The 25,046-nt window shown below is 39.4% G+C and overlaps 1 protein-coding gene across 1 annotated transcript in view; it reads right to left on the bottom strand.

The window, feature by feature from the left end:
• LPL (lipoprotein lipase) overlaps positions 1 to 11,473 on the bottom strand; it is a 29,379-nt gene extending 17,906 nt beyond the window's left edge. Inside the window, exons 1-3 of the mRNA XM_060155562.1 lie at positions 11,172 to 11,473; positions 4,818 to 4,987; positions 768 to 947 (exon numbers count right to left, since the gene is read on the bottom strand). Coding sequence (XP_060011545.1) covers positions 768 to 947; positions 4,818 to 4,987; positions 11,172 to 11,259 — 438 coding nt within the window. The 5' untranslated portion in view covers positions 11,260 to 11,473. The remainder of the gene's footprint in view (positions 1 to 767; positions 948 to 4,817; positions 4,988 to 11,171) is intronic.
• Between the last annotated feature and the right edge of the window lie 13,573 nt (positions 11,474 to 25,046).

Genomic DNA, 25,046 nt, shown 5'->3' with positions numbered 1-25,046 from the left:
AGGAAGGTGATCTGATTTGTCCAAATTCACTCTCCTGGTTAGCAAAAGAGTCAAGAAAAGAACTTTTATCTTTTAATGAGCAGCCAATAAACAGCTTATTTTTTACCTCCAAGCATCTGACTTAAATAATTTGGTCCTGTGAGAGTATTAGCTTCCTTTCAACCCCGAGATACTTTCCAAAGGTAATTTTCAGAGAATGGCCTCAGAGAGCCAGAGGGAGTAAAACTCCTGACTCTCAGCACCTCATATCCTACAGACTTTTCCTGCCATTTTCCCCTAGTTCATCTCCATCACTCCCTTAACCCTCAACAAAAATCTGGATCCTTAATCCACACTAAGGAATAAGTACTATTAATATTTTTGTCAAAGAGATTGATATTCTAACAGGTCAAACCCTAGATAAAATTTCCATGTGCCAGCCAACTGGGAGGGAAGGATTTGGGTGAACATGACGTCTCCTCTCTGCCCTGAAATAACAAGCTTTTGTCCCTTCTGCCCACTTAGTTCTTGGTCTCAGCAAATCCATTCACCATGAAAATATCAAAGGACAGGGCAGGGCAGGACTACGCCTTATGGGCTTTATAGCTTTATCATTCTTATCATAATGATGCTTTTAGTCAGAAAATAATGTCCAGGCTTATTCTAAAGATATGAGTTGACCCAGAAAATATCTATATCTAAGTGAAAAAGAGCAACAACCAGTCATTAATTCAGCTGTAGCCAAGAGATCTATTTTGGACATACAAGGCTCCTTCCCCCAGTCTTACCGCCATCCAGTTGATAAACTTGGCCACATCCTGTCCCACCAGTTTGGTGTACCCCGCAGACACAGGATAATGCTGCTGGGCCCGTGACAGCCAGTCCACCACGATAACGTTGGAGTCCGGTTCCCTCTTGTACAGGGCAGCCACGAGTTTTGGCACCCAACTCTCATACATTCCTGTCACCTGAAGAGGATGATACCGGCATTCTTAAAATATCCACCTACAACTTGTTATAGATATGTCAGCCCAATACACATACATTAAATGGAAAAAAGAAACAAACCCATGGGAAGCCCATTGGCTCAGACACAAAACTCAAACCACAAGAGTATTCAGAGTCTTCTGCCTGACCCTTCTGAGGCAAATTTGTGTACCCCAAAGAAGGACTGTGTTGAGCTCAGGAATGGCAGACTGAGGTTTCAATTTTAAAAGCATATTTTATAAATTCAGTAAAACTTCAATAATTTATAGTATTAAAAGGAAAAATCAATCTGAATAAGTTAAAAATTTGCAGCAGAATTACAGACGATTTTAAAAGAAATTTAGTTTAAAAAAAAGAAATTTAGTTTAAATAATTTCAATTAGGCTAATAAGTTAATTGGGAGATGTGAATGCCCTTTATTCTTATAAAGGGTCATTTACGTACATTTGATGTGATAATGAAAAAAATAGTTTTAAACATACTAATCTATTCCAACAGAAGGTAACTTTGTTTAGCAATCTCTTCATACATAAGAAAATTATTAGTTTCAGTTCAGACTTTTTCACAATTCTCTCAAATTCTTGATTATCACAGTGCAAATTAATGAGGCTTAATAATTGCATTTCCCAAATTATTAGATTGGTCCTGTTTTGGAGATAAGCAGACTGCCAACTGTAATTCTTTGCTCCTTGTTGATAAAAGCCCCCAAATTCAAAGTCAAAAGACTTATGCTGTCAAAGAAGAGACATTGAACATCTTTGCAAAGATGTTTACTTTAAAATAATCGAAACACACTAAAAAACTGCAGATGATAAAATTCCATGCCTTCCTGCCAGGAGCCTGTACACAGCAACAACCTACTTTAAATCCACAAATCTATCCACTCCTAATATTACCTGAGAGCAGATCATACTGTAGCCTCAGTAAAAGTTACTCAACTATGTACTCGACAGGAAAAGATTCTGAAATCCATGTTTAAGGCAGCTTTTAAGGGGAAGCTCGTAAAACCTATATTCTTCTTAGAGTAATGCCAATAGACAAAAATAAGACTCTTAAATTCCCAAACCAAGGGACTTCATTTAAAACTTTGATCTTTTAAATCTATGCTTCCATTTTGTTTAGTCTATTTTCTAGGCTAAAACATTAAAACATGAGCTCTCTCTTCACTCCTGACACTAACTGCACAATTTTTAACCAAATTGTTGTGCTCTGTGGAAGGAAAAAGCAAGCCTGGGACTCAGGAGATCTTGGTTCCAATCCCAGCTCTTCCACTGATTACTTCTATGAACACAGGCACTGTGTTAACCTTACTAGGCTACCTATAAAACAAAGCGGTCAGAATCAGATGACCCGGAAGTTACGCTCCACCTCCAAAATTTCTTCTTGTGACCATTTTGGTTCCCAATCTACTTGCAGTGATCAAATGCCATCTCTATAATCTATTTCCAGCATGAGGAGAAAACAAAAAAGAAAAAGCACATAGGTGATGTGAGCCCATTAGGAACATGTTTAAGTCTTCTTTGAACATGTCTCAGTGAGGCTGCTTCAAGCCTGGGTACAGCCTGGGTCTTTGGAGGAACCAGCTGGAATGCCCACCCAGCAAAAAAAACCCCTAAGGAATTGGTCTTGCCTCCCTTTCTCCTCTCTTAGAGGTTGAAGGCTGGCCACCCTTTGCAGCTGCCTTTTGAGAGAGGATGATGTCATTTCTTCAGAATGCAATGTTAATCACTCCTCTCAGCCAGGGGTGAGGATATCCAACACCACAATGAGAACCCTGGACTTAAACACAAGCAGGTGGCCAAGCTCCAGGACAGCTGTGTCTGACTGCCTTCTGGCAGGTGTCCTGTGCACACTGCATGCTAAGCATTCTTTCAGGTTCGTCAGAGCTGCAGAACAAAGCTGCAGAACCTCCTCACTTCCCCTAGTCCTACGCCCTTGAGTCGCTGAGCAGCTTACCTCAGACACGGCAGGAAAATCTCATTTGCTCTCAGCCCCTGTTTTAAGTTTTTCTGTACTATCAGTGTTTCTAAATTAGGTAATCTGTCAAAGGGCAAGGAACCCAACATACTCCTACAGTGAATGATACTTTTAGTAACTGCCTAACAACCAATCTAATTCTTTCTTTTTTTAATTTAACATAAGACACTGCTATAAGTAACCCCAACAAAGGGGTGGAAAACAAGGACCCAACTTCTTCAATTCTGAAAAGGTATTATTTCCTAATTTTTTCTTCTGTGCTTCCTTAAATCAGTACCAATTTTTAAAGGCTTTGATTCTTAGGCATACAGCTGAACTTGAAGCTCTCCTTGCCACCTGCCCCAGGTGGTCCCACTGAACCAGCCAGGGAGTTGACTGAAATGGCTGAGATCGGTTATTCAGCATGGCTGGATGAGTTATAGCACATACCGACCAGCTCTGTACGATGAAACTCAGTCCCACAGCCAGTGGCCCAGCCTCTGAGCCCAGGCACTCAAAAAAGTCAGGACATATGATGTGAAGAATATAAGTGGGCTTTTTGGGCAGTAGAGCTAATGATAGAAATTGGTGCTATCTACTGATACTAGGTGAGTCGTGTCATCTTAATGTGAGAAGGAAATGTTTTTCAAATATTCTTAAATTATAAAATTCTCTCAGGGATAAGATTGAGATGCCTGAGATATTCAATTTATTTCTGTCATATAAATGTTTATTAAGCTTAAACTTTTTTGAAAAGTATTAACAGCCAAGACTACATACAACTAAAATGTCTCTAAAATCACCAAAGATTATGTTTTCCTATTTAAACCTCTTAAAATATAAAAAGATCTATGTTAGGAATTTGAATATGTAATTTTATCATAAGATATGTAATTTACTGTGTTACCTCTAGTAAATAGATGTATTTTATTAAAATAAACATCCCTGTGAATTCTGTTACTAGTTGCCTTCATCTCTATAAAAGTTATAGCAATTGTCCTAGACTGTCAATAACAAAGGCACTTATGTAGGAAAAGAAATCAGGACTGGAAGTATCAATCGTTAGCTAATTCATCTCATTAGAATTTAGTGTCTATTACCTTATTCACAAGCTCTGACACAATGGAAAGATATCTCTTTAACCATCAATTTTATATAAGTCCTTTTTAATAAACAGTAAAATATGCTCACTAAGGAATGAAAATATTGAAAACAAGCTAAAGTAGTTAAGTAAGAACTATACCATATAAAGTGACTAATTAGCATATCTATTCACATTCTTATCATGTTGCTGACAGTTCCCTGGCTAGCCCTCTTTAACCTCAAGTAAAGCTCCCAAAAGTTTACAACTGGAGAATGTTGAAAGTGGAGGGACGTCTAGTCTAATCTCATTGTTTTACAGATTAGTAAACTGAGGCCCAGGGATAAGAGGTATCTGGATCCACATCACAGAGCCGGAGAATGGCAAAGCAGAACCAGAATCAGCACCTCCTCCCTCCACTCCAGCTCTCTCCTCCCCCTTACAGGTTATCTTCCTTAGGAAAGGACTTTGGCGAAGTGTTGGACGAATCAGGATCATGCCAGTTTTCCATTGTCTCCTCTAAATGGTAACCTATATTCTTCTCTGTACTTGAGCAAAGGCCCAGGGGAATGGCTGGTCCAAGGTCACAGCTAGGTACCGTGGTACAATGAAGGCTGGCACTGTCCAGAGGAAGTACCCATGAACTTTTGGCTTTAGATTCCTCAGTCCCCACCCCGAGCCAGAATTGTCTTTACTCAAGTTTTAAAGCAAAGCCATCACTGGGTTCCCATCACTGGGCTCCCAACAACTGGGGCAAGACAATCAGAATGCTTGGTTCATGCCACTCAGCTCCTTCCTAAGGAGCCTTTCTTACCGTCCAGCCATGGAGCACCATAAAGGTTTTGCTGCTGTGGTTAAATTGACAGTTAGCCACAGATTCTGTCACTCCAGGAATGAGGTGGCAAGTGTCCTCAGCTGTGTCTTCGGGGGTCCTGAGAGCAAATTTACTTTCGATGTCTATAAAATCTTTTCCTCCTGTAATTCCTGAAAAGGAAAAATTGGATAAGAGCTTAATTAGACGGTTGTTTTACTTGCTGGACTGATATGTTTTAGATTCACAAGCAAAACACCACCAATGCTATTTTTGTTTCTAAAGTTAAAAAAAAAAACAAAAACTTAATGTGGATTGAAAGAGAATGACTGATCCTTCAGCGGTGCTCAAAGTTGACAGAGACAGCCTTAAAATAACTGAGTTAAGTAATATTGACCTCTTCTGTGTCTTCCATCCTTTTCTTCAGCCCTTTTTCAGTCAAGGGGTGTGTGTGTGTGGTGTATACAGTTTCAAGTAAGACAACTTCTATTTGGGAATTCCTTAATTAATCTTCTCTCAAAATATGAATTTAAGTGAGTTAGCTGAGGTTATGCTGCCAATAGTGGGAGAGAGAGTAGGGACCAGAACCCAGGTCTCTTGGTTGTAGTTCTTCTAGAGAACACTGTCTCAGGGCGCTTGTGTTGTGTAGTTCCACTTACTTCATATATGATTTCACCCTCTTTAAATCTCTGATTACATCAAAAGATTGTCTTCCTGCAAAATATGATACAATAAGGTTTGTTTGAAGGAAGGTTGTTTCCTTTTCACTGGCATTATTTTTTTTAATTTTAGAAAGAAGAAAAGTTGGAAACATGGGGAAGTTTTTGTATGGAATCATTCCCACCAGCATGGCAAGATGCATCACTTTAAAATGTTCTTAAAAATCCTTTAGCGGGTTGTTCAGAAATATCTGTGCTATGTGTGAGTTATGGTTAATTCTTCCCCCCAGTATTTCTTTTCTCAATTTTGTCTCTACAGTCTTCCACACAAAGTCCTTGCCTAAAGTACTGTAGCAAAGGTGGTTTTGGAAAGAATCCACTTTGGTTCTTCATGGTTAATCCCAAAGTGAGTCAGGAGAGAAAGAGAACTTTGGCCTATTTTTTGACTCTCTGGACAATACTTCTGAATGTTGATAAATGTTCACAGGGTATTTGTAGGTAGTACATATAATATCACAGTGAACACTTTAAGTAAATTGTATTGCAAATAAAATCAAACTCTTTTATAAAGCAAGCACACCAAAGGGAAGTTACATTAAGAAGTTATCTAATTTCTGGTCAAGTAAAAAAGAAGTCAAAAAACCTATCCATTCACTACAAGAAGGTAGTAACTTATACATTTTAGATTTGGCTATTTAAAAGTTTCAAAAGGTAAATAACTAAGGTTGCTTAGAAATACTTCTAATTTCTTAATCTAAACCTTCTTCCTTTTCACAAAAGTTGAAAATCCATAATTTCAAATAACCTTGCAAAAGTCAGACCAAAAATTAAAATAAGAATGATATAGTACAGTGAAAGTACAGGCATTTGAATCAAATTTATCATATAACTTTCTGAGGACTGACCAGCATTCTCCTTTTTAATTATTTCCCAAAATTCCTTAAACAATAGTGTGGTTGCTTGCAAGTGATTCATTATATGTAACAAGTTGATCTCTCTGTCTCTGTCTCTGTCTCTGTCTCTGTCTCTCTCTCTCTCTCTCTCTCTCACACACACACACACACACACACACACACACACACCTCTAGCACCTAAACATACTAAGAAGATTTATTCAAATAAAAGACTGTGATAGACTATTGATATTTAAAGCTTTTTTTTCATTTCCATATAGTAAAATTTCACTTGAAATCCATTCATTAATCAAGAATATTCTCTGCCTCTCAACTCATTTGAAGATGTGGGTTTTCCTTTTCCTTCCTAACCAGAAAGCACTCTGGTGGCCTAATAATTTATTTGATGGTCGAAAAAAATTATAGATTTTTAATCTGATTCCACTTTCAGATTCTGCCCAAGAAGTTCTTTTACTGTTAGAAAGTGCTTTAGAAAATTGAAAACTAAATTAACTTTACCCTCTATATATTTGCTCTATATCAAATAACTCATGTTTCCTCTCATAACAGTCTTATTTTAACACATTCGATCAGCAAGCTTTTTAAAGCAGAAATACTCTGAACAATCTGGCAGACAGATCTTGCCCACTACCTATTTGCCAAACTGATATTTAAGATTATTGCCTTGCATAACTCCAGAGGATACCAGTCACTTTTATTCTATTTTTTCCTAGAATTGTGCAACACGGTGGCTCTGGTATTGCTGGTGGTTTTGAAATCACTAAGAATATTCTTTGAAATTATTAAGGCAGGATTCCAGTTTCCCACAACCAACCTTTTCTGTTGGGTACATCACTTGTAAAGAAAAATGATAGGAAATTCATACATTCTCAAGCAAATTTGTATTTGGAAACTTTTGTTTCACTTTTCATGGAATTTTTTTTTTCATTTTAAGTTACAGAAAACATAATGAAGCCTTTGACAAGAAAATAATACCACTCTATATGCCACGTGATGTTTTCAATTCTATGTTTGTTCTTTATATGAAATCATAAATGTTACTGGTGTTTAGTCAGTCTTTCCCTCTCTTTGGCGTTCTGACAGGTATTTCCACACTACTGGTGTTTCCAACCCCTCAAGGATGTCTTGGCATTCTAAAGATGAGTGTGCTTTCCAAACATCCACCAGCCCTAACACAACTTACTTAGGCCAGGAAGAGTTAGGGAGAAGGATGGACCCTGATTTATGGGTCATCAATTCATTATGGGTCATTATGAGTATGTTTAGTTGACCTAATATATACACTGGGATTGCTCCTGGCTGGCAGATGAACTGATTTGGCTCAACTGTTGCTAAAAAAATTATTGTTTTTCATACATGGAAATGATATTAGTGACTCTGCCCTTAGCCCTTTAAGGGGAGAAGGACCTTTCACCAGATCCCCTTAGAAATTAAAGCCACCTTAGAATAGTGTGTGTCAGGGGAGAGGTGCATAGGTTTAACCGTTTATAAGGGCCCCTATTCTGAATTTGGCTTATCATATCAGTAACATCACACCATCAGACCTGTTCTTATCAAACACTAAGGGGAGAGATTTTGGGGCACCAGGAAAGTTACAAGTTAATGCATTTCTTGATATTATCTTTATCCCTAAATTCCTAAATAGATAGCTAAAAATCTATGTGTATAAACAAAGACAAGGAGTTATCTTAATATGGATAATAACTCACAGGAATGAAATTAGGCTGAGAAGTCAAAGCACTTTAAAGGTACATTTATAGAGGGTACATTATAGGAGGAACACTGAGCATCCCAGGAAAGAGACTCTAAAGGCAGTTCACAGTTATCAGATAAATAAGATTAACATTTATATGAAGACATGAGATACAAGAGCTCAATTATAATGCAATTCTCTTAGAAGTTTCTACTTCCTTTCTCTCTTTTTCTTTCCTCTCTCTCTCACACACAAAAACACACACTCCTAAAGAACTTCATCAGTAATTCACCTCCTCTCTGAGGCTGATGGTCACAGTCATTGGCAGCTTCTGTAGAATGCCAAAAAACAAGTGAAAAAAAACCAATGGGGGTGGGGTGGGGGGTAATCAGTGATGTTATCTGACTGAATTAATTGAGGTTTTCAGATATTCCAATGTAAACAATGTGCCTGACTTACCTAACAAGCTGATTTACTTTTCATTTTTATAGAAAAAAGTGTTTGCTAAAATAGTGGCCGTAAAATGTGCAGCCCAATTTCTCTTCCCAGAATAAAGCAAAAAAGGAGGGCTGAGCTAAAAATACACTGCCTGAAAGAAAGTGAAAATTTCCCATTGTCAGTCTTCCCCAGTGCCTGACTCCCACCTTTCCATACAGCTGTTCATCAATCACTCTCTTGCTGAGCTCTGCTCCCCTTGAGGTGGTACCTGCTACTTTGCTGTCATCACCCAACATGTTTAACTCAGATGTTAGCCTAGAAATTCACTATGGCCAGTCAAATAGAACTGCAGCTACTGAACTCTTCAAATTTCCTAATGGGGCCACGCAGAGACTGTGGTGCCTCCAAGAGCAAAGAGCTGAGAGCAGTGCCTGTATCCTCATATTCTTCCTAGAAATCGAGAATGAATAAGTAAAGTCAGAGCCCAGAGGGGGTGCTGCTTGCCATTCCCTCACACTTGTACCTTTCTACTCTGAATTTCTTACATTCCTACCTAAATTCATTTGGAGGATAAAGGGGGCAGAAATTTGCTGTGTTGGGAGAGGCACAATATAAAGGGGAGGGGGGTGAGGGGGCAGTAGAGTGAGAGTGGGAGGGAAGGATGAGAAGGATTAATTTCAAGTCCACTTCAAAATGATTCCTCCCTCACAAAGCATTTACAGCCATGAAAAGCGTGTGTTGATTAAAATCCAATTTAATTCATTAATCACTTGTATCCATTTACATCAAAGAGTAAAGAATTAGAGGGGTCTAAGAGAACGCTTTTTAGAATTTTTTATTTGAGTATAATTGCTTTACACTGTTGTGTTAGTTTCTGCTGTACAGCAAAGTCAATCAGTTACACGTATACATATACCCCCTTTTTTAGATTTCTCTTCCATCTAGGTCACCACAGAGCATTGAGCAGACTTCCTTGTGCTATACAGTAGGTTCTCATCGGTTATCTATTTTATACATAGGACTGTATATATGTCAATCCCAACCTCCCAATTCATCCCATCCCCACTTCCCCCCTTGGTATCCATAAGTTTGTTCTCTACATCTGGAGGGGTCTAAGAGAATTTGAGTCTGGTCCAAACTCCTCATTTTAGAGTTGAGGAAGCAAAACCCAGAGAGGTGACCACTGACTAGCCCGGGAATTTAGGGTCCTGAATCTCTCAGGGAGTCTAGAAAAAACTCAATCTGTGGATGACACTTATTTGTGTGTGTTTTTTAGTCTAAGTAACATTACTCTGTAAATAAGAATTTGGAGTTTGTTCCAACCTTTTTCTTGGACCGTGTAAAACACTATCCAGCGGCACATGCTACTTCATGAGATGTTTAAGACTTTCTAATTGAACAACTTAGTGCTGAAATAAAACAAGCGTTTAGCAGCAACCAAAGTCAGAGACAAACTCGACTATAACGTGAACCACTGCAGACCGCGCCGCCTGAAAGCACAACCAAAGGACACCGCCCTAACTGCAAGTCCACCAAGGAAGAGAAAAGAAAATGTTGCCTCCTTGCATGACTTGCTTCAGTTGCCTTTTCAGTTGCTGCTGTGTGTTAACTGAACCAAGGTTCAAGTTACACAGGCTGCCTCTACTGTGGCAGGTCTCGGGCTGGGCGCTCACCTTCCCTGCAATAAAGAAATGCACATCCGGCCTCGAAGCCTCAACCCTGGTGAGAGGTAACTGGGGTTCAGCCAGTGGCCTCCCGGCGGCGCCCAAGAAACCCCAAGTGCTCGCGACCGCACCGCGGGGCAGGGCGCCCGGAGCCGAGCTCAGCTCGCAGGACGGTAAGGGTAGCCAAGTGCAAACCTGGCAACCCCCAAGTCAGCGGCCACAGACTGCTGGTCGCTCTGCCACGTTTTTCAGGAGGGTCAACCCTTCGCTAGGTTTGCTGGCCGCTAAGAAAAGCCGAGCGTGCAAGAGTCGAAGTTAAACAGCTTCCCCGGCGCCCCAACTCTTGCAGGACGCTGCGTCCCCAGGACTCCGCGTCCCGCGTCCTCTCCTCCCACCTCCACGTGCAGAGCAAGAATGTCCTGTACTCCTAAGTGGCGGCCAACACCTCCCCCCGCGACCCGCGGCCACGGGCCAGCTTCTCCAGGAGAAGGGGCCACTTTCTAACCGCGCTCTCAATGACGGGGACTGAGCCGCGGCCGCGGCCAAGCCAGGGTCACCTTGGCTCCCTTGCCTTTCATTCCAGGCCCCCCCCCCCCCCGAGCGAAAAGGTTGCTGCAGGTCACCGCCATCTGAGCCCTTCCTCCCGCCCCCCTGGTCCCGTCCCTCACACTCTCCCCCCGCTCCCTTCCCTGCTGAGCCCAGGCGGCCGGGAACTCAGCCTCAGCCAGAGTGGAGGGGACAGCGCGGGAACGCGGGAAAGAGAGAAAGGAGAAGTGGGAGCCGCCCCAGAGAGATCGGAGGAAAAATTCCCTCCGTGGCCCTTCCAGATCCCACCCCGGTGACCCTTTCTGGGGCAAGCGCTCGGGCTAGGAGAGTCCCCGGCGCGCATCGCAACTCCTTCCTACTTCCTCCTTCCCATCTTCACAACGTGTGCAAGTGGCCGCTGAGCAGATTCTGCAAGTGGAGGGGAGTCTGCGCGCAAAACTTACTGTCAGCGGTGGCCACCCCTCCGCGGGAGACGGTCAGACTCTGAAGCCACACGCTCAGAGCCACCAGAAGCAGGGCTTTGCTCTCCATCTCGGGGCGCGTCCCTCTGTGGGAGTTACAGGGCACCCGGCTGGAGCGGGGACAGACGGATGGACCGGCTGAGTCTGAGGCGGGAGCAGGCTGGAGCAGCGGTCTGGCGCAGGGCAAGTCACCCTTTAAAGAGGAGGCAGGACAGCTAGAAGTGGCAGGTTTCCTCGGAGAAGGAGGAGGAAGAGGAGGAGGAGAAATTGAGTCTGACACTGTTTCCACTCCACGGCTGCTTATGTGATTGGAAATATGCAAATAAACCTCATCACCTATTGGCTATAAAATCATAAGCTGGGGGGAGGGTCCTAAATTCACTTCCAAATAGTTGAGCAAATTGTAATGAGGATCAACCCTGCCAGCAAGAAGAGGGGGAAAGGGCAGAAAGGAAATTTTACTTTCTCTGTGAGGCCTATTTGCTTTTCCTAAGGGGTCTGGCTCTCCTGGGTGCCTGGCACAAGCACCAAACACAGGTTTATGTGAAATAATCTGGAATCACCAGTTTTCCAAGGAAAGGAAGTTAAGTTGTTAAACTACCTTTGGTCAACACTGAATCCCACTCCTCTTTTGATGGATCCTTTTTGTAACTTGCAGTGTTTTTTGTTTGTTTGTTTGTTTTGTTTTTGGTTTATCCCCCCGCCCCCCAAATTCTCCTGGACAATGTCAGTCTAAGGACCCATGAACGCACGTTGTTCTGCAGCTTGAACTTGCACAGTCTGGTATTTTAACATCGGCAAAATGGCAAGTGGCTGTGGAAAGTCCTCTTGCTCTAACTAGTTTCTAATTTCTGCCTCACGAAAATTATACCCAGTCCTCAAACTCATCAAGGAATGCAAAGATTACATTTTATCCTCAGAGGCAGAATATTGAGGCCAAATAGTTTAAAACTATATTGTTATGCTAAATGAAAGAAGCCAGTCACAAAAGACACATATCCTATGATTCCATTGATATAAAATATCCACCAGTAGGCAAATCTTAGAGAGTAGATTGGTAGTTGCCTAGTGCTGGGGAATAGGGGAGGGAGGAGAATGGAGATGTTTTCAGGGAGATGGTGACGAAAATGTCTAAAATTACATTATGGTGATGTTTATACAACTGGGTAGATAAACGAAGAAAATTGACTTGTACACTTTATTTATTTATTTTTTGCGGTATGCGGGCCTCTCACTGCTGTGGCCTCTCCCATTGCGGAGCACAGGCTCCAGACGCGCAGGCTCAGCGGCCACGGCTCACGGGCCCAGCCGCTCCGCGGCATGTGGGATCTTCCCGGGGCACGAACCCATATCCCCTGCATCAGCAGGCGGACTCCCAACCACTGCGCCACCAGGGAAGCCTGACTTGGACATTTTAAATGGGCAAACTTTATGGTATGTAAATTATATCTTAATAAAGCTATTAAAAAGATGTATTGAGGTATGCAAGTAAAATACTAAGAATAATAAAATCACTTTGGATATTGCATTTTTTTGCCAAAATGCTGAGAATACTTTCAAATATCTTTTTAAATGTATAGAATTAGCCAGGAGGGATAATTAACTCTATACTCTCCACTTTACATCTGAGTAATGGGCTCATAAACCAAAACCTCCAATTCACTGTCTATATTGGATTATTTCTCTGAATACCTTTAATGCTTCCTTCTACTCATCCCTCCTTCCTTCCCTCTCTCTCTGCCTCTCCTCCCTCACAGACACACACACAATCTACATTTGTATGTTAGAAAGATGAAAGGCCATACAATTTAAACTAGGCTCATATTTTCAGTTTTTCTCAAAAACAAAATACCTGATAATGCCCAAATAATTCAGTTTGCTATTCTACAGAATAGAGTTCTATCTTTAAGCTACTGTGTTAAATATCACAGCACAATTTGTCTTGTATTGCAAATATTAAACAATACATCGTGCACATGCAGTCTATACTACAATACATGTAAAGGAATGTTGAAATGTGCCAAGAATTAAACCCTCAGAAGAGTTTCAGAAGTAGCAGAACAGACCAAGCAGCAGATGAATAATTATGATGTGGCAGTCCTCCAAAAATTCTATAGTAAATTCTAATTTTAAAAAATGACACAAGATGAGTACATTTGCATTGCCTGTGCTCAAGGTATAAATAACATATAAACAAAAGTGCAAAAATGTCTACTATCTTATATAGAATACACAAGCAGTCTATTTTCACACATAAATATCATTTGTTAAGAGAACCAAACCAATCTGCACAGCTGTGCCTTTCAGAGAACTGCAAGAAGATTTTACGTAATTGCTAAAGGGAAGTGTGATGCTTATATGTTTAAAATGATTTTCCGGGTTACCAGACACAAAATCAGAGCAGTCAAGAGTTAGAGTAATTTTTATTTTAAATATGAAACAGATTTTGCAGTGGTCTGTACTGTTACACTGCTTGTCCATCAGAGTTGTAGAGATTTCCAGGAAGAATTCACTTATAGCAGCTCAGCGTGGTAGAAAAGCAGACAGATTGGCTCCAATCCCGGGGACAAGCAGTGGGCAGGTGGGTGTGGTGGCAAGGCACTCTCTTGATTGGCTGCTCTCAGAGCATCAGATGCCTGTGTTCTCTTGCAGAGGCTCACATGATCTCCAAGTACAGACTTGCATGTGCGTTAGAGAAGTGCCTCGCCCAAACTTCAGCAAGGTTATTTGATCACGGATAGTGTGAGCCTTGACTTTTTCCATGATTGACACTTCCCTTGTAACAGACTTAAAAAGCTTCAGGTTAAAAGATACTAAGCTTTGTATAAATGTTTAACAAACAAGTACTCTTATGGTAGGACATTTGCTCCTGTTATAAGCTTAAAACTGTAAGTAAAAAGTTAAATGGGCGTACCTGAAGAAACGACCAGAAACTCCAGAACTCCACATGTAAGGAAGTTTCTTCCTTCCTTCCTTCCTTCCTTTCTTTCTTTCTTGTCTATCTTTTGTCATCTGCTATTTGCACAGGCTGGGTGCTTTCCATCCCTTTTTGCATTTAATCATTTCAAAACTTAATGATATTCCCACTGTACCGAAGAGGGACTATGAAACTCAAGGAAGATTAAACAAAGGTAACCACAAATCATATTTTTTTTTTTTTGGAGATCCAAAGGAAGAACAAAAAATGTATTTTATGTGTGATATTTTAATGTTGCTGTAATTGCAAACCAGAAAAGGCTGGGAAGCAGATATTTTTTCTACATGCATAGTTAAGTGCAGATTTTATTTTGTGGCTGTTTTGCTAAATTAGTATGATGAAATGTCTAAGTGGGCTCTAAAAGAGCATCTGTACTGAAGTGAATATGGTCTCTAACGAAAAAATTATATTTAATGTAGAAAAAAGCATGGCTAATACAAATAAAATTTATAAATACAAAATCATAATTATAAAAAATTTAAATCTATTGACCTTAATAAAAGCAAAACCAAGATGTTTACTAAATATTGCCACAGAAGTCTTTTCTGCTGCTACCCACCTATATCCCAGCATTAAAACGAGGGAGGAGCCCAATCTGAATCTGAACAGAGATGATATGACAGTGAGGGTGAGGATGAGGTTGAGGTTGTAGCTCTGGAACCTGGGGACTGAGGCAGTTGATAAGTGGAGATGTTGGTCTTGCAGACCTCTTCTTTTACTCATTACCCAGCAAAGCTATGTTGAAGAAATTCCAAGTAGCAGTTCAAGGGAAGATTAAACTCAGACAGAATATAGTTCTCCACTGGTAAAGTTAGGTGTTACGTTCTAAAAAAGTTAAAGTACAAATAAGTGTTATATTTTGCCAATTTGCTACTGTCTCCTTCCTCCACCAGGTTTAAATAAAGGGAGCAGGTTACTTTCTTTGCTTTGGCGGCAAAGAAATTGTGGGGTGGGGGGAGAACTGCTTCAGATGACAAAAATATGGTGTTAAATAAGCCAGATACATTTTAAGGATTTTAGTTTTCTTGAGTTGGAGGTATTCATCTCCTCCCCTCTTCCAAACACACAAGAAAACAAACCAAAAAAATGAAGAGAAATAAAAAAATCATGTGATAATATCAACATTAAAAGATTTGTCTAGGGACTTCCCTTGTGGCTCAGTGGTTAAGAATCCACCTGCCAATGCAGGGGACACGGGTTCGAGCCCTGGTCCAGGAAGATTCCACATGCTACAGAGCAACTAAGCCTGTGCCCCACAACTACTGAGCCTGTGCTCTAGATCCCACAAGCCACAACTAGTGAGCCCGTGTGCTACAACTACTGAAGCCTGATCGCCTAGAGCCCATGCTCCACAACAAGAGAAGCCACTGCAATGAGAAGCCTACGCACCGCGATGCAGAGTAGCCCCTGCTCGCTGCAACTAGAGAAAGCCCATGTGCAGCAATGAAGACCCAATGCAGCCAAAAATAAATAAATAAATATAAATTTATTTTAAAAATAATTAAAATAAGTTTTGTCTAAATAAAGTTAATAAGAGAAATAAAAGATACGTAAGATAAATAAAAGATTGAATAAGAAAGAAAATAAAGATTACGTAAATTGTACATAAGGTGAAGGAAGGTACTGCTCTTTTCACCTCTGTGGTCCTTCCCACAGCATCAATTTTTTTAAAAAGAGAGACAAAATGAAAAAGAAAAAGACAATGCATTGCAATGACATGTCCTAGAATAAGGCTTTACAGTGAGGGGGGCACATCAGAACATGACAGAGAGACAAATTCTGTCACAGAGGAACTACAACAGGTCAGGGGAGTGCAGAGAAGGATATAGGCCTTTCCTAGAAGACAGCTCATGAAAACTAAAAAGAATGTCACATACATAACCCACAGATTTATAATCCATATTTGTTTATAAGTAGTTTTTTTTTCCCTTCTCTGAGAAAAAAAAAAAAAAACTTAAAAACTTAAGTCCATGTAGGAAATCAAAGGAGACTTTCTATGAGACTTGAATATGGAAGACCACAAATGTTTTATGCAGGGGGCTTCACATTTACCTTCAGACAAAGCATCAAAGCCCTAGATGGAAATGAGCTGAGCTTGACTTAGCGTGGACATGTTTGAAGTGCCCCCTGCTGACTTCCTGGTGATACTGTAACGTGTCAGAAAAGCCATTTTAAGAGGTTTGACTTGGAATTGACTTGAGTTAACTTGAGTTAACTTTAAGCTCTTATATTGTTATTTGGGGTTTTCTTGTTTCTTTTGTTAAATTATATGTAAGGGGCAGGAAGTTATTGCTCTTTTCACCTCTGTGGTACTTCCCACAGCATCAAACTGTGCAGTGAAGTTAGGAAGCTCTTAGTCAATAGTTGTTGGGTGAATTAATAACACTGAATAAAAGATTATCTAGTGCTAAATAGGGGAGAAAGCAGGATATTTTTTTATTTCGAATTTTCACTAGATTTAGTAATTAGGAAACTTGACTGTGCACGTGCACACACACGCACACGCACACACACACACACACATCCTCCTTGCTATAATCTAGTTAGGCCAAATCTATCTGGGTTAGAGAAATGGAGGATAACTTCATTTGACTGGAACTTTTTGCTGGCCTCATATATTTCTCTTCTTCCTTTTAATTAGCTCTTTAGTTAAAAATGTAATATACTCTTGATCAAAGTAAAACCACAAAAGACAAAATTTCAAGCACTACGAAAGTGTGTACAGTCAAACAAAAGTCTTTCTCTGACCTCAGACTTCCAAGCCTCTACTCTCTCTCCAGGAGCAACTAGTTTCCTTTTATGTGTATCTTTCTAGAAAAGGCTATGTGTTTGCCTGCATAAATGTGTTTGTAAATGTGTGTACATGTATGTGTATATTCATCCACACATGCACAACTTGCTTTTTTGCAGTAATGTCAACACACTGTAAGCACTATTCTACAATTTATTCTTTCACCTAATAATGTGACTTAGAGATGAAGGCCCCCCCTTTTTTTTTTCTTTTTATGGCTGTGTAAGTTGTACCATCATTTATGAAACCAGACATCTATTAATAGTTATTTAGGTCTTTTGGTAATATAAACCAGGTTGTAATGAACAAAGACAAATTCTTTGAAAACATTGAGTCAAAAAATATGGCTATTTATTATTTTAATAAGTAAAGATACTTGTTCTCTAATGAAATTGCACAAATTTACATTCCTACCTACAGTGTAGGAGAGTTGGGTGATTGGGGACATTCTGGCCATTGCTGTGCATTATTGAACTATTTAATCTCTACCAACCACAAAGTGGAAAATGGTGTCTTGTTTTAATTGTCATTTAAAATAATAATCGGGAATTCCCTGGCAGTCCAGTGATTAAGATTGCACTTCCACTGCAGGGGGCATGGGTTCCATCCCAGATCCCACAAGCCATGCTGCACACCCAAAAATAAAAAATAAAATAAAAAAATAATAATATCAGCTAACTCTCATATAGCACTTGCTGTGTATAATAGTTAATATCATATATTACAAATATATTACAGTAGCTTTTTTAAGATATGTCACATATATAATACATCCATTTAAGCTGTACAATTATATTGTGTTTAGTATGTTCAGAGTTGTGTAAACATAATCAATTTTAGAACATTTTAATCATGCTCAAAGAAGCTCTGTACCCATTAGGTGTCACTCCCCTCCCCACCCTCACCCAGAGCCAGCCCTAGATTACTTTCTGTCTCCATAGATTTACCTATTCTAAACATCTCATGTATATGGAATCATATAATATGTGGTTTTTGTGACCAGCTTTCTTCACTTAACATAATATTTTCAGGGTAAAGCCATGTTGAAGTATGAGTCAATACTTCATTCCTTTTTATTGCCAAATAATATTCCATTATATGAATGTAACCCAGTTTATCCATATATCAGTTGATGTATATTTGGATTTTTCTCACTTTGTTTCTATGAATAAAGCTGCTATGAACATTTGTGTACAAGTTTTTGTGTGAACAATATGTTTTAAATTCTCTTAGATATACCTGGAAGTGTAGGATTGCTGGGTCATATGGTAACTAACTCTGTGTTTCAGTCTCTGAGGAACTGCCAGACTATTAAGTATCTCTTTCTTCATAGAGTTTCCAGATTTCTCTCTGAGGGTTTGTTGCCACTTCCTTGTGTTGCAAAATAGTGCTCATTTCTTGATTATTACATATTATATATATTTATATATATATAATAGGATATTATTTACAGTCTGTCTATTGCATGAGATTGTGGTCTTGCATAGTTGGGGATGAAATCTTATTCATACCCTCTGTCTCCTTAATACCAAGCAGAGAACTGGGTACCAGAGTAGGTACTCAAACATTCATGTAAACAAATGATTGAACAGAAGAAGAAAGGAAAAGTTTAAAAGGTGAAAATTGGCATATACTGCAATGTGTTTACATTTATCTCAAAACATATTTTCTATTTTCCTTGGCAAAACAGTTAAATAAAAAAGCCAGCATTAAAGGGATCAATTGAAACCTTAAGTCTTAAAGAAGTTTATGTATGAATTGAATATGGTGGTGTGGGATATTCACAAATAAAAGGTAAAGGTAAATACAGGAAATCAGAATGAAATCAAGAGGATCCAGATCTCAGCTTGCGTTGTCATAACCATTTGTGTTTACACGGTCATGGTTTCTTACCATTATTATATGACTTAGATATGTCATAGAAACATATAATTTTTTTTTTTCTTTTTTTGCAGTACGCAGACCTCTCACTGTTGTGGCCCCTCCCGTTGCAGAGCACAGGCTCCGGATGCACAGGCCCAGCGGCCTTGGCTCACGAGCCCAGCCGCTCCGCGGCGTGTGGGATCTTCCCGGACCGGGGCACGAACCCGAGTCCTCTACATCGGCAGGCAGACTCTCAACCACTGCGCCACCAGGGAAGCCCCAGAAACATATAATTTTATAGGTGATTTTTTTCTCCTACTTGAATGGATATTTTAGTGTAAAACTAATGGCCATTTTCATGAATATTTTGTCATCAATGATAAGGTTAGAGTACTATTTTATCAAAAAATATTTGTATGCTGTCCAATACCTTTCATTCAAGATATTTAAATAGGCTAATAATAGTATAAAGTGTCACATATGAACAGTCTTCACGGTTGTAAAGGCTAAGGCATTATACTCAGAATTGAGAATTTGCCTGGATCTAGCCTGATTCTCAAAGAACCACCTGGGAAAACCAGCACACAAACTGACCTTCAGGATTATTTCTAAAAATACTCTGCTCTCTGCCTTCACACATCAATTACTATATTTCCTATCACTACAGAGAAATTTGATTGAGCCTTGTGTAAATTTCTACACAGCCACCTCAAGCCTACTGCACATACCCTACCCTAGAGGCATTCTTTGGACCATTTCAGGCTATAGAAAGTCAGCCCAGTGGACTTATTACCTAATAGCAATGCAATAAATCTGCCAGGACCTTGAGTCTACATTATTAACAGCTTTCTCTAGAGGTCTTGAAACAAATGTCTGCTTGACTGGCCAGGAAAAAATAAGCAGTCTCATCCGTTCAGTCTTGCCTGAATAAGGAAGGCTTTTCTACCTCAAACTTCAGCTCTGGCAGCTTCTCCAGGGAAAGTAAACCTCATTAGAATTTGATCCTAATCAAGATTAGAAGATTGAGAATAGGTGGCAAGATCCACACGGGAAGGGGAGGCGACCACAAAAGTTGGAGTTCCGGGCCTATTCCTGGTTGCTAGGACCCTGGCCCCAGGGATCTCATTGACATCATCCGTCTCATAGAGATGGAATACTCTGTTCACTTAAGCACTATAGATCCTTATCTGTAAAGTGCTAAAGCTGGCTTCTATCAGCTCACTAAAGCTGATTATCTTTAGAAATTTTGCAAGCAGATTGATGACATTTGTAGCTTGAAATAAGCCACTGAGGTAGTATTTACACAATGAAAATTGGCAAACAGTACAAACTAAGGCTTTTCCCTCAAGAGAGCTGGCTGTTAAATAGTTACCAGTATACCATTTATCCCTACCCTATAACAAACTACATATAAATCAGTGGTTCTCACCCAGGAGTGATTTTTGCCCACAGGTGACATTTGGCAATGTCTGGAGACATTTTTGATTGTCATAAGTGGGAGGAGGGGAGAGTTGCTACTGTCACCTAGTGGGTAGAAGCCAGCGATGCTGCTAAACATCTTAATAGAACCCTACATAACAGAGAATTTTCCAGCCCCAAATGTCAATAGTTTTGAGGTTGAGAAACCTTGGTGTAAACCTTGAGGAAGTAAACCTTCCTGATAGCCAATATTCATTAAGACTAAAATGGATTTCTAGTAGCAGAACTGACCAGAATATCCCTATAAGTACTCTCTTTCCCCATTAAAATGCTCACGTGATCACCTTACAACCATTGCTAACGCTCACATATTAACAATTAATGTTACAAGCACTTGACACCTGAACTGTTGTTGCCTCTATCTACTCATATTGGAGTCCTACCCACCTTCCAATGATTGCTCTTTCTACCTATTCCAGTGACATTCTGCTACATTCAACCAACCCCTACTCACCTATCCAACTACCTTCTTTTAAAAAAACTGCTTTATTGAGATATTATTCACATGTCATACAATTCACCCATTTAAAGTGTACAATTGGCTTTTAGTATATGCACAGGGTTCTGCAACCATCACCGCAATCAGTTCTAGAACATTTTCATTACCTCAAAAACAAACCCTAAACCTATAACCAGTCGACCCCAATTTCCCCTAAGCTCCCCAGCCCCAGGCAGCCACTAATTTACTTTCTGTTTGTATAGATTTGCTGTTCTGAATATTTAATAAAAGTAGAATTATATAATATCTGTGGTCTTTTGTAATCGTGTTGAATCATATGTCAGTATTTCATTCCTTTTAATGACAAATAATATTCCAATGTGTGGATGTGCCACATTTTATTTATCTATTTATCAGTCAATGGACATTTGGGTTGTTCTCACTTTTGGGCTATTTTGGATAATTCTGCTATGAACATTCGTGGATACAGATTTTTGTGTGGATATGTTTTTACCTAGGAGTAGAATAACTGAGTCCTATGGTCACCCTATGTTTAATCATTTGAGGAACTTCCAGGCTGTTTTCCAAGCTAGCTGCACAATTTTATATTCCAATCAATAATGTATGAGGATTCCAATTTCTCCACATACTCACAAACACTTTTTTTTTTTTTTTTTTTTTTTTTTTGTGGTACGCGGGCCTCTCACTGTTGTGGCCTCTCCCGTTGCGGAGCACAGGCTCCGGACGCGCAGGCTCAGTGGCCATGGCTCACGGGCCCAGCCGCTCCGCGGCATGTGGGATCTTCCCGGACCAAGGCACGAACCCGCGTCCCCTGCATTGCCAGGCGGACTCGCAACCACTGCGCCACCAGGGAAGCCCCGACAAACACTTTTTATTATCTCTTTTTCTGATTACAGGCATCCTATTTGGTGCAAAGTGATATCGCATTGTGCTTTTGATTTACATTTACCTAATAGCTGATGATATTGAGCATCCTTTTGTGTGTGTGTATGGGCCATTTGTATATCTTCTTTGGAGAAATGTGTATTTAGATCTATTATCCATTTTTTAGTTGGGTTATTTGTCTTTTATTATTGAGTTGTAAAAGTTTTTTCTGTATTCTTTTACACACTTTTTTCCCAGCTCTGTGGATTGTCTCCTCAGATTCTTGATGGTGTTCTTTGATGCACAAAGCTTTTTTTTAAAAATTTTGTTGAAGTCCAATTTATGTATATTTTCTTTTATAATGTGTGCTTTCGGTAGCATATCTAAGACACCATTGCCTACTTCAAGGTCATGAAGCTTTACCCCTGTATCCTTTTAAGAGTTTTATAGTTTGTGTTTACATTTATTTTTTTTAAATTTTTTTCTTAACATTCTTTTTTTTTTTTTTTCATTTTGGCTGCGCAGCATGACATGCAGGATCTTAGTTCCTCGACGAGCGATCAAATCTATGTCCCCTCAGTGGAAGCGCCGAGTCTTAACCACTGGACCACCAGGGAAGTCCCAGAGCTTACATTTAGATCTGTAATCCATTTTGAATTTACTTTTGAGTATGCTGTGATAAACAGGGGTCCAAGTTTATTCTTCTGCCCATGGATATCCAGTGTCCCAGCACCATTTGTTGAAAAGACTGGACTTTTCCCAACCTTGTCAAAAATCAATTGACCTTAAGTGTGAAGATTTATTTCTGGATTATTGATTCTATTCCATCAATTATATCTCTATCCTTGTGCCTGTACCACATTGTCTTGATTACCATAATTTTGTAGTAAGTTTGAGATCAGGAAATGTGGGTTCTCTTTGTTCTTTTAACATTAGTTAAAAGAACATTCCAGTTCTTTTAACATTGGTTTGGTTATTCTGGATCCATTGAATCTCCACGTTATTGATTTCTAATTTCATCCCATTGTGGTCAGAGTACATATTTTGTATACTTTAAATCCTTTTAAATTTACTGAGGCTTGTTTTATGGTCCGGCATATGGGCTACCTTGTAGTATCGTCCATGTGCACTTAAGAAGAATGAATATTCTTATAATCATTGGGTGAAATGTTCAGTAGATGTCTGCATCATATATATTTTTAATTTTCTACATATTATGATATTTGACATCTGAAAAAACCTTTCTGGCTGGGAAGAGACTGCCCCTCCTTGTGCTAGCCAATTCTTAGAAATAGCAATGGACACCAAAGGGAGCATGTCTTTGATAATGCAGACCAACCAATCCAAATTCATACCTCCTTGATCTGGCCTGTCCACCCCAGAAGGCAATATTCCTTAATTGCTATAGATTTTTAATCTTTTTCCAGAGCCTGTGTAAGTTTATTTTAGCAAAGTTTTGATTATATATTGATGATTCCATGGGGGAGCAAAGAATTAGAGCTTCCTAGTCTGCCATTTTGCTGATGTCACTCCTCACCAATGAGTTTCAACCACCAAAATCAAGATATAGAATATTTCCATCACACTAGAAAGTTTCCTCATTCCTCCTTCCCAGCCCAGGGAATAAATGTTCACGTTTATATCACTATAGCTTAATTTTGCCTGTTGTAGAATTTTATATAAAGGAAATCAAACAGTATGCATTCTTTCATGACTCTTTCAATCAACCTAATATTTTTGAGATTTATGCATGTTGTTTTGTATATTAGTAATGTGTTCCTTGTTATTGCTGAGTAATATTTCATTGTATAAATATGAGTCCGTTTGTTTATCTAATCACCTGTTGATAGACATTTGGATTGTTTCCAGTTTTTTTTATTACACATAAAGTTTTTATGAATATTCTTGTATAAGTCTTTTTGTGTATGTATATTTTAATTTCTCTTGGGTAAATGCCTAGAAGTAGAAGAGCTAGATCATAGGGAAGTTGTATGTTTATAAGAAAGTGCCAAACTGGTTTTGAATATGGTTGCACCATTTTGCACTCCCAGCAGGTAGTTATGAGAATTCCAGTTCTTCTATATCCTCATCTACACTTGATATTGTCAGTCTTTTCAGTTTTAGATGATCAAGTGTCCATGGTGATACCACATAGTTGTAGTATTTTGTACTTTTTGGTGATTTATGATTTTTTTTAAACATCTTTATTGGAGTATAATTGCTTTACAATGATGTCTTAGTTTCTGCTATATAACAAGGTGAATCTGCTATACATATACATATATCCCCATATCTCCTCCTTCTTGTGTCTCCCTCCCTCCCAGCCTCCCTATCCCACCCCTCTAGGTGGTCACAAAGTACCAAGCTGATCTCCCCGTGCTATGTGGCTGCTTCCCACTAGCTATCTATTTTACATTTGGTAGTGTATATATGTCCATGCCACTCTCTCGCTTCGTCCCAGCTTACCCTTTCCCCTCTCCCTGTCCTCAAGTCCATTCTCTATGTCTGCATCTTTATTCCTGTCCAGCCCCTAGGTTCTTCAGAACCATTTTTTTTTTTTTTAGATTCCATATATATGTGTTAGCACACGGTATTTGTTTTTCTCTTTCTGACTTACTTCACTCTGTATGACAGACTCCAGGCCTATCTGCCTCACTACAAGTAATTCAGTTTTGTTCCGTTTTATGGTTCAGTTATAGTTTATTGTATATATGTGCCACATCTTCTTTATCCATTCAACTGTCGATGGACACTTAGATTGCTTCCATGTCCAGTCTATTGTAAACAGAGCTGCAGTGAACATTGTGGTACATGACTCTTTTTGAATTACAGTTTTCTCAGGGCATATGCCCAGTAGCGGGATTGCTGGCTTGTATGGTAGTTCCATTTTTAGTTTCTTAAGAAACCTCCATACTGTTCTCCATAGTGGCTGTATCAACTTACATTCCAACCAACAGTGCAAGAGGGTTCCCTTTTCTCCACACGCTTTCCAGCATTTATTGTTTGTAGATTTTTTGATGATGGCCATTCTGACTTGTGTGAGGTGATACCTCGTTGTAGTTCTGATTTGCATTTCTCTAATGATTAGTGATGTTGAGCATCCTTTCATGTGTTTGTTGGCCACCTGTATATCTTCTTTGGAGAAATGTCTATTTAGATCTTCAGCCCATTTTTGGATTGGGTTGTGTGTTTTTTTGATAATGAGCTGCATTAGCTGCTTGTATATTTTGGAGAATAATCCTTTGTCAGTTGCTTCATTTGAAAATATTTTTTCCTATTCTGAGGGTTGTCTTTTGGTCTTGTTTATGGTTTCCTTTGTTGTGCAAAAGCCTTTAAGTTTCATTAGGTCCCATTTATTTATTTATTTTTTAATTTCCATTTCTCTAGAAGGTGGGTCCAAAAGGATCTTGCTGTGATTTATGT

Source organism: Lagenorhynchus albirostris, chromosome 7 (genome assembly GCF_949774975.1).
Source record: "Lagenorhynchus albirostris chromosome 7, mLagAlb1.1, whole genome shotgun sequence".
NCBI classification, from domain to species: Eukaryota; Metazoa; Chordata; class Mammalia; order Artiodactyla; family Delphinidae; genus Lagenorhynchus; species Lagenorhynchus albirostris.
This window is presented reverse-complemented; position numbering and strand designations above follow the sequence as displayed.